This window comes from Cajanus cajan, chromosome 9 (genome assembly GCF_000230855.2).
Source record: "Cajanus cajan strain Asha chromosome 9, NIPB_CcT2T_4, whole genome shotgun sequence".
Classification (NCBI taxonomy): Eukaryota; Viridiplantae; Streptophyta; class Magnoliopsida; order Fabales; family Fabaceae; genus Cajanus; species Cajanus cajan.
Window position 1 is genome coordinate 56,561,198 of NC_138525.1, and position 11,348 is coordinate 56,572,545.

Consider the following 11,348-nt stretch of genomic DNA (forward strand, 5'->3'; position numbering starts at 1 on the left):
CTGAAATTATATTAAATTGCTAATTTTATTGATTATTATATTAATTATGAATATCATTGTTATATTATTTGATAAAAAAATTTGATGATTTAAATGTGAATTGTTTGATATGTATGAAACCCAGTATTTTGGACTTATTTGATGTGTATGGAACTGAACTATGAGATGAGATGTTGTGTGGAATGTGATTGAGATGTGGTTGTGGTTCTTCACACCTATGACCAGGGCTGAGCACGACCCGAGATTGTTACATGAGTATCGTGACCTTGGTTAACATGTCAGGGGTGAGCACGACCCTAGGTCAGGGGTAACGTGACCTTGGCACAGTGTTATATCAGGGGTGAGCACGACTCTAGATTGTTACGTGGGTATCGTGACCTTGGTTAACATGTCAGGGGTGAGCACGACCCTGGGATAGGTATAACGTGACCTTGGCACAGTATTATATCAGGGGTGAGCACGGCCTGAGATTGTTAAATGGGTATCGTGACCTTGGTTAACATGTTAGGGGTGAGCACGACCCTGGGATAGGGATAACGTGACCTTGGCACAATGTTATATCAGGGGTGAGCACGACCTGAGATTGTTAAATGGGTAGCGTGACCTTGGCATAGTGTGAAGTGCAAGATTTGTGATGATTTGTGTGATTGAGAATTATGACGTGATGACGATGCATGATTGATTGAAATACGATATGTTGAAATATTTATGAATATTAAGTTATAATGAGATAATATGTTGTGTTTTCTTATGTGCTATATATATAGATATTTTCTTTTCTCACCGTGCGATTTGTGGATATTTTAGGTGAGGAAGATCCGGTTACGAGTGACATCTAGAATGCCAACGGTTGAGTTGTGGATATGCTCTGATATTGTGACATCGGGACAGAGGATTTTCTTTAGGACATAGATTTTTATATGGAATTGGAATTGTAAATATTATTTTTGAAAATAATTTGTAAACTCTTGCGTTTCATTTTTATTATTGTGATTATTGAAGAATAATTTTGAAGATTCTCATGTGAACCCTTTTTACCGAAATTGAAAAAAAAATTATTATTAAGTTTTCATTATTACAATATATGTGTTGGGATAGTAAGGGTGTCACAGTGAACTTTAGTGTAATATAAATATACTTTTAGTGACTATTATATATTAGTCATTAATATTTTTATTATATAATTAAATAGCGACAATTAAATTATTGTCATTAAATAATTATCGTTAGTAACAAATTTTGTTGTAGTGCATATTAGCTATTAGTACATTAACATATATAATCTAACTTTTTTTAATTGTAATGAGCTGTTACTGATCAGTTTTGTTATACCATTTAATTTTCTTATAAGTTGATTCTCAATTTCTTATTAAATGACGGTGAAGTTTCCGAAGGATCAGTAGTGAGTGAGTGGTGTATCTATGCACTATGAAAACTGATCGTAAATATAATAGTAAAATAATAAACAGTTGAAATATTTAATTTATAAATTTTTTATGATTAAGATTTTGAAATTGCAGATCATTCCTTTTGTTTTTCTTAATTGTCAATCTTTTTGACAACAAGGTGCCCTCCAACTCGCAACACTCCGCCGAGAGCCAAACCCAAGGCCCGCATCCCAAGCTCAAACGACAAGGCAACATCTTTGATGGTGATTCCGGAGACCAAGGGACACATGTCGGAAAGGACAACGGAAAACCCTTTTTTGGGTGGGAGAGAGAGCCCTGAGGCGACGGCGAGGGAGCGTGGTGACGTCAACGCCGGGGACGGAGCCGCTCTCCCACCCTAAAACAAAACCTTTAAAAAGATTGACAATTAAGAAAAATAAAAAGACTGATCTGCAATTTCAAAATCTTAATCATAAAAAATTTATAGATTAAATATCTCAACCGTTTATTATTTTACTATTATATTTACGATCAATTTTCATGGTTACATTACTGGTCCTTTTGGAGACTTCACCTTAAATGACACAAACTAAGCTGTTTTCCTCATTTAAGAAGTCTAATATTTTTTCTCTGGACACTTCACTATTGTTTCATATTTTGGTGAAAGCCCATTTTCTTGCTGCGGATAAACCGTCTCGAACGACCCTTTCTCTTGCATTCTACGCATGCAGCTTGGCTTGGCAAGCATACAAAGAAAATAAAGAAACGAGGTTAGCATTGAAATCAAGTCAAATTTAATAAATTGGCGTACAAGAGACTAGAGTAGTTAAATGGTGGGTACTTTTTTTTGACTCGAATTAACTTATAGTAGTAACACAAATATTTGCAAAAGCATGACGGTTTAGGTTAGAAATTAATACGGAATTTACCAAATATGTGGATAGTTTATGCATTTTTCACTCTTATTAGTTTGTTTGCTAAAATTTTCGTTGTTTTTTTCCCCATAATATTGGTTAGCTGACTTTGGAATATGAGGGGGAGATGTTTTGCACCTTTCTACGGGTTACAATGTGTAGGGTCTCATAATACGGATGCCATACCTACGATTTAAATAATACCTATATCCAATATCATATTCACGCGAGTAATAATTTTAATTTTCATTTCCGTACCTACTAAATACTTGTGTATCCAAATCTTCACTTGTGACTCATATTTTACTTATTATATATAAAGTAAATAAATTAATAATGAATGAATGATTAAACAATTTATATTAATAATTAAAACTAATAATAAAAAATAAAATAATTTTTATTTAATAAATAATTTTTAATTATTTATTAATCTATTATTTGTGTTTCAACCAATTTTATATTTTATAATATCCGCTCCATATCTATTCTCATATAAATAGACATTTATCTGTTCTGCATGAGGATATTTTTATATATATCCATAAGATCTAGATTTATTTTACCATCTACTCCTTTCCCTTGAGTACACATAAAAAATATTTAAGCACGCCTTTCAAATTAGACCTGTCAATGATTATGGTAAAGTTTACAATAATGTAGCCATAAAACGAATTTGATAACATAACTGTTTATTTATCATTCTTGTTATCATTTTAAATACTCAAAGCAAACAATGGATAAGCTTCTATGTTTATTTATTATCGGAATTATGATATCAATATCAAGTTCAAGCATAAACTGTGTCAAATCTCTCACATTAGGCCGATTCTAGTAACTCAGAAACCTCTATGTTTAAAGTTTACTGTAAATTAATTTAGAATCGAGCTTATTTTTAACTATTGGCCTTTTTCTCGAAGTGGTATTAATCCTTACATCCTATATCTTTTTAGTTTCATCATTGATGAAGAAGTTCCATTTCACGTCTCATCATTAATATAAATAACTCATATTTTCTAATACACTTTCTTTATAATTCTCAATAAAAATATTCTATTTACTCATATTTTAATATGTTTCTTAGAGTGTACTAGTTATCACGACCCTTGATTAATTATCTTTTTTTATTTTTTTATAGAAAAAAGGTATATAACTATTCACATAGATTACTCAACTAATTAAGTTAGATCTCTTTCATATGTATTCCTTAATTTGATTTTACTTGTTGTAAAGTGTTGAACATAAATCTTTTAAATTCTAACTTAAAGATATAAAAAAAACTGCGGTAATGAATTTAATTAATTGGAATGATGACAAGATTATGTATTATTTTTAAAATAATTTTAAAATTTTATACTTAATAATATTTAATTAATTATTAATGTTTATATATATATATATATATATATATATATATATATATATTATAAAGTATATTTTTTTCACTAAAAATATCTCCAATTAATACAATAATTTAATTGGGTTGCTAACTCTCTTTCGATGAATCTTTTATTATCACATAGAATACAAAAAGACACTAAAATCTCTTTAGTCAGACAAAAATCTTAATTTTGAACTAGAATTTTTTTTTTTAATTTTAAGCAATTTGGTAATTATTGTTTATATAAACAACTTATATAAAAACTTTATAAAAATTCATTTCCTCCAATAATATTCTTAACTTCAAATCACATTGGATTTCAAATTAAAAAAAAATTCAATCACATTGGATATGCTCTAAATGTATAAAAATTAAAGGAAGATGAACATTGCTCTACACCCCTAAACTCTAAACTCTCATAGGATCTTAGAATAGTAAATTTGAATCTAACTCAATCTTACCAAATCAATTTATAAGATGATAATTATTTTCTACTTATATATTATTTAATTATTTATCTCTAGTCAATATCACACTTAGATTTTTTTTATATTGATCGTTATCTTAATAGAAAGACTCGGTAACCATACAAATTAATATCATGATAAGTTTCAAATTGAATAATAATAGAATTTAGGAATTTGAATGAGAAGGAAAATGACAGTACAGGTTTTATGAACAATTAATCAAATAATAAATTGAAAACTTGGAAACCATGCATGCAGTTGCCAAAGGTTACAATCACAGATCATTTTGGCAAGCACGTGCATTCACCTTTTCACTCGAATCTGTAAACACAATGTAACAATGATGCCAAATATAATCTATTAGCTATTTCAAATAAATCTCACAACAGACATTGATCCATACATATATACTCAAATAAGTTCTTAATTAATAATATCACACTTAACATCTTAGTTTTTTTTAATAGATCATATAGGAGAAACATATTATAACCAAGTAAGATGTGATAGCTTATTTAGGACATTCAAACTTGAAATATTTCATGTTAATTAATCTTAGATTGAGTTAGATAATAATTAAAATCCTAATTATCCTATGTAATCAAACTTCTCTTGAAATGCTTAAGACGTATAATTTAAGGATAAAACAATTTTTTAGATGTGATTGATTTTACTTTTCAATCAGAATTGAAGTTCATCTCTTATTGTAATTACATTTAATTGATCAAGTTTATATTAATGAATATTATCGAGATAAAATTTTAATTTTAATTATACTTAAATTCTTTATATTATCCATACTGTAATTACTACATATATACGTTTAAATTTTTTAATTTTAAAAAATAATAATATTTTTTTTGATTCGTCCTTGGTTGGAGGCATCTCAAAGGGTGGGATAGCTGGTCCCAAGATTTAACGCGCAGGATTCGAACCCCTGACCTTACTTAAGCGTGGATCAATCCCTGCCACTGAACCACACGCTTGGGGTTAAAAAAAAAATAAAAATAAAAAATAAAAAATAAAAAATAATAAAAGGACTTAATAATTGTAAACATGGTGACTCCCGAGCACACGGATAGACACCAAACATAGTATGTCATAATAAACATGTCCACCTAACATGGACCACAATTGTTACGCCAAAATATTCCAACCTACTCTCTCCTAATTAAATCTTCATCATTTCTGACATGCATATAAAAGAAAAAAGATCGAATACCCTTTGGCACTATCTTAATTCCACCACACCACAATGCAAATGGAGACTCTTCCTCTCATCTTCACCCTAACAGCATTGCTCTCAGCCTACTTCCTTTGGTTCCAGTTCCTCGCCAAAACCCTAACCGGCCCAAAACCATGGCCCTTGGTGGGGAGCCTCCCGGCCCTCATCAACAACCGCCACCGCGTCCACGACTGGATAGCCGGAAACCTCGGTGCCGCGGGTGCCTCCGCCACCTACCAAACATGCATCATCCCCTTCCCCTTCCTTGCTCGCAAGCAAGGGTTCTACACCGTCACGTGCCACCCCAAGAACCTCGAGCACATCCTCCGGGCCCGGTTCGACAACTACCCGAAAGGGCCCAAGTGGCAGGAGGCTTTCCACGAGCTGTTGGGCGAGGGCATCTTCAACAGCGATGGGGACACGTGGCTCATGCAGCGCAAAACCGCGGCCCTTGAGTTCACTACACGGACTTTGAAACAGGGCATGTCTCGTTGGGTTAACAGGTCCATTAAGAACCGTTTGTGGTGTATAATGGATAAAGCCACCAAAGATCATGTCTCCGTGGATTTGCAAGACCTTCTTCTGCGCTTGACGTTTGATAACATTTGTGGACTTACTTTCGGGAAAGATCCTGAAACGCTTTCTCCTCAGCTTCCCGAAAACCCTTTCGCTGTTGCTTTTGACACTGCCACTGAAGCCACCATGCACAGGTTTATAACAACTCTCCTTTTATACTACTCAAAAGTTTAACATATGATATGTAAAAGAGTGATATGTAACTACTAACTAGCACATCATTGTATTTTATATATATTTGCTTTTTTTATTATAGATGAAAAATATATGTCAAATCTTAAATAAAAATTTATTAACTTATTTAAAATTTGATATGATCTATTTAAAAAGATTGACTCCATCTCATAAAAAAGTATGTTAAATTTAATAGATTAGTCTATTTAATAATTTTAATTATATGATATGATAAAAAATAATATACATAAATATCGATATAATTAAATAAATAAATAAACTTTTAAAAATGTCATACTAAATCTTAAAAAAAATTATGATAAATAATACAAAATATATAAACTTTACTTAGAATAAATAATAGTTGTATATGAAAGTCTGACATAGTACCTAGACTATTTACATTCCTACCTTGATGAAAAATAGTTTATGGTGTAACAGGTTACTTTATCCAGGTATGGTGTGGAGGTTCCAGAAGCTTCTCAGCATTGGATTCGAAAAGAGGCTGAAGGAGAGTCTCCGAATCGTGGAAGCTTACATGAACGACGCCGTTGCAGACCGCAAGGAAACTCCCTCTGACGACTTGCTCTCTCGCTTCATGAAGAAGTGCGACGCCGCCGGAAATCCCTTCTCCGCCGCAGCACTCCAGCGCATCATCCTCAACTTCGTCCTCGCCGGCAGGGACACCTCATCGGTCGCTCTCACCTGGTTCTTCTGGCTCCTCATCAACCACCCACGCGTAGAGAAAAAAATACTCAACGAAATCGCCACCGTCCTCACCGACACGCGCGGCAGAGACAGACGCCGGTGGACAGAGGACCCCCTCGACTTCGCCGAAGCGGACCGGCTCATGTACCTGAAAGCTGCGCTGGCCGAAACGCTGCGTTTGTACCCGTCGGTTCCGCAGGACTTCAAGCAGGCCGTCGCCGACGACGTGTTGCCGGATGGAACGGTGGTGCCGGCGGGATCAACGGTGACATACTCGATATACTCTGCAGGGAGGGTGGAGACAGTGTGGGGAAAGGATTGCTTGGAGTTTAAACCGGAGAGGTGGCTTTCGGTTCGCGGTGACCGGTTCGAACCGCCGAAAGATGGGTTCATGTTCGTGGCGTTTAATGCGGGACCGAGAACTTGTTTGGGCAAGGACTTGGCTTACTTGCAAATGAAATCAGTGGCTGCTGCTGTGTTGCTGCGTTACCGGCTATCGCTGGTTCCCGGTCACCGAGTGGAGCAGAAGATGTCTCTTACTTTGTTCATGAAGAATGGACTGAAGGTGTTCTTGCATCCACGTGAACTTCGATGTGAGACAGGGAATGCCACGTCACTGTAAAGTGAGGGTGCTTTATGATGCAGAAATGCATGCAAATTGCAGTGTGTGTTTTTTTTGTATTTATGTTCCTTTTATATTTCAATGTGAGTGCTGCTACAAGTGTAGTTTGTGCATTGTTTTTTTTTTCCTTCCAAAAATAGAAAAAATAAAAAAGTTCTTATTGTGTTGAAAATTTTATTTTTATTTTATGGAAGAAATTAGATTAATAATAAGAGTATGTGTTTTAATGTAATTTATAATTGAAATTGGTTTAGATATAATTTTTAGTTACATTAACTGTTTAAAATTAATATTGTCCAAATTTAAAATAAAAAACTTATAAAAATAATTTCTTCAATTTTATATTATTTATCTTTTTAGGCAATGAATATCTTTTAAATAATTAATTACATAAATTTACAAATTTATCTTTATTTGAAAAGTTAGAATGTAATTATGAATTTATTTAATATACCAATATATATGTGAAAAAAATAATACTATCAATAATTTTTTAAAAAAGAAATTTCTTATTTTTTAAGAAGAGACAAGGTTTTTCAAACTCAACTAGCTAGTTCAAAAATCAATCAATTGCTCATTAATTCGTTTTCCTAGTTGTAACAAAAAAAATGAAAATGAAATAAAGTGACATTATCTCATAAAATCATAAAACAAGAATTTTAGGTACATTGGATGCTAAAAAGGAAGGAAATGGATTTTGTGTCTGAAATTTTTATTTAGATTATTTTATGTTTTTCTAAAATTATATACTTTCTTTTTTTTAATTATTATTTTATTATAGCTATGGATTGAAATTCTGTTAGGTATAATGATGCCACGTGAAAAGATCCAAGCTCTAAAAGGATTTTTTTTTTTTGTGATAATACCGGACCAAGGCTCCAACAAAACTTAATTAAGTTCACAAGGGAAAGAAATTGAGTTTACATAAGCTAAAATAGCATAAGCAATAAAAGGAAGAACAAAATAAAAAACTCTCAAATTCTTAATAAGAGATATTTCATAAACAACAAGTTTACTTGTCACCTGGTTCACCTCGCTATACACATGAGTCTAACAAATAACAACTCCACCTTGAACAAAAGAAAGAATATTGTGCATCAAATCAATACATTGATAATGATCACCACAACCTTTACAGAGCATATTAATGGTAATATAATCAGATTCAACAATAAGTGTTTAAACTCCCGATTGATAATCTGAGAATCAGATTCAACAATAAGGTTTAAACTCTCGATTCCAGGCCACTGTCACTCCAATATAGATGATCCATAATTCAGCATGAACCATCAAACAAAATCCAATATTTGCAGTATAAGAAAAAATCATTCTTCCATCCTGATATCTAAGTACTCCAACCAATAGCATCTTATATGTTAGAGTTATTTTATGATATTTGTCTGAGGGAATATTTTATGAGAATTATTTTTATAAAATTATTAAACAAGCATACTCCACAATGATGAGATATTGTCGTTTTGGGCTTTAATCATCACCCAAAAGGTCTCTCGATCATTGAAGTATGTTTGTATTATATAAGTTACAATCCTCCCCTCAAACAAGGGACCTAACCTTTCATGTAGAGGGGGTCATATGAAGGGACCCGATCTGTAGAGAGGGTCACCGTCTTAAATGAGAGAGGAGATCATATGAAGGGGGGTTTCCAAGTTTCGGCCATAAAACTTGTGAGGAAGGGATTTTTAAGTTTAACCCACAAAACTTGAAGGGATGATTTTCAAAATATATGTAACACATTTTGAAATAAATAATGAACATCCTTGTGGACGTAAGCATGAGGGGCTGAATCACGTTAAATAAATTTGTATGATCTTTTTTTATTTCTTTTATGATGTTATTTTTATATGTTTCTCATTATCATTATTGTGCGTAAAAGAAAAGAAGATTTTTTTGTTCCTAACAGTGGTATGTTTTGCTTTTAGTCATCACCTAAAAATCCTATCGATCATTGAAGTATGTTTGTATTATATAAGTTATAATCCTCCCCTCAAATTAAAGGGACCTAACCTTTCATTCAGCAGAATTTGTCTTTATATATCACATTATATGTTATGAGGGGGTTATGAGGGTTATTTTTATAAGGTCATTAAACAAAACATACTCCACAATGATGAGATATTGTTCGCTTTGGGCATAAACCCTCACAGTTTTGCTTTTGGTCATCACCTAAAAGGTCTCTTGATCATTAAAATATGTTTGTATTGTATAAGTTGTTATTTTTTATCTTATTTTATCGATGTAAAACTTATTTGTATCCCAATATTTTATAATACACGTAGAACTGGATGTTATTTATTTAATTTATTTTGATGATAATGTTAAAGTTTAAGTGTGTATATTGCAAAGATGACTTACAAGACGCATGCGGTACGTTTCATATCTTAATGTTTAAATTAAGTCATACAATTTTCAATACAAATGACAAAGAGCGGAATGAATCTTTATAAATTGCCATCACACTTTTTCATATTAGATATTTGAGATTAAATTTTGTCTTCATACGTTTTATTTAGTGTGTATAATTAATAATAAATTTACCATTGTCTTGTTGTTATCTTGCCTAATGTACTAAATAGGCAAAAACATTAAAAGTCTCTGCTCTCGGATGTATATGTATTTGAAACCACTGAAAAAAAAAATATGTTAGATTTTTTAATAAAAAAATATTCACCTCTTATTTTTTTAGCATTATCCTTAACATACTAGTTACAATTTACGTGAAAAAATGCTGCTTTAGAGTAACTTTATTTATTATTTTTTTAAAATGATTAGATCGAATGATTTTTCTATTTAAAACTAATTCAATTCAACATGTGAACTTACACTGAAATAAAAGTTTTTATTTCTTCCATTTCAATTGTTTCTCATCTTAAGATTATTGATTTATTTTTAAGTATTTAATTTATTAGTTTATAAATAAAAAATTATTATTATTTATTTCTGAAAAAACACCCTTATTTATATTGGCATATAAATATTCAAATAATTCATAACTAATTAAAACATTTTAATTATCGTATTAAAAATAAAATATTTAAACATAATAAACTGAATTCCAACTAAGAATAATATTAGTAAGAATGAAAATACGTTAGACTTTAAATAAAGATATATAACCTAATTTAACAAAAAGGTTAGATTTAATTATTCAAATTTTCAAAAAAATTTATTTATTTAAAAAAATTTGACGGCTTATAAAAAAGTTTGTTATGGACCTAATAGATTAACATATATTTATGTATATAATATAATAAGAAAATATTATACATTAATATAAATAAATAAATAAATTTATAATATAAAAATCAAATTATTAATATATTTATATTTTTACTAATTTAATTAATTGTTTTAAACTTTTTATTAATATAAAATCAAGAAATAAAAAATAGAAATATCTAGAAATTTTTTATATAAGATTATTCTTTTATTATACTTGTGTGTGAGTGTGTGTTAGTGTATGTGCAAGATTTGTTCCTCTTACATTAATTTTTTTTTATTATTTTAAACTTTAAATTTTATTAATAATGGAGTAAACTATTTTTTATCATGAAAATTAAAAGAAAAATAGTCACACATATGTTTAAAAATAAATTGGTTAATTTATTTAAAGTTAAATTTATATGTCTATTTAAGATTGTTAAAGTAAAATAGATTTTTAAATAGACTAAACCAAACTTTTAAAGATGACCATTTTTAAAAATATATATATAATAAATAATAGATCAAACTAATTTTATAAAATAGTTCCACTCTATATATTTTTAATCTGTCATGATTTATTTTATTCCTTTCTCTAATATGGCTATTTTTTCTTAATCATAAAATTGATTTAAGAATATTAATTGTGTCAAAAGAGTTACAAAATACCAAAA

General features: G+C 30.5%; 1 protein-coding gene across 1 annotated transcript; it reads left to right on the forward strand.

Moving 5' to 3' along the window:
- The first annotated feature begins 5,369 nt into the window (after nt 1–5,369).
- LOC109795231 (cytochrome P450 86A1) lies at nt 5,370–7,682 on the forward strand. The gene is made up of 2 exons (XM_020354670.3): nt 5,370–6,085; nt 6,567–7,682. Exons 1-2 carry the CDS (start codon nt 5,406–5,408, stop codon nt 7,453–7,455), a joined length of 1,569 nt encoding a protein of 522 aa, XP_020210259.2. The 5' UTR covers nt 5,370–5,405; the 3' UTR covers nt 7,456–7,682.
- Nucleotides 7,683–11,348: the final 3,666 nt, after the last annotated feature.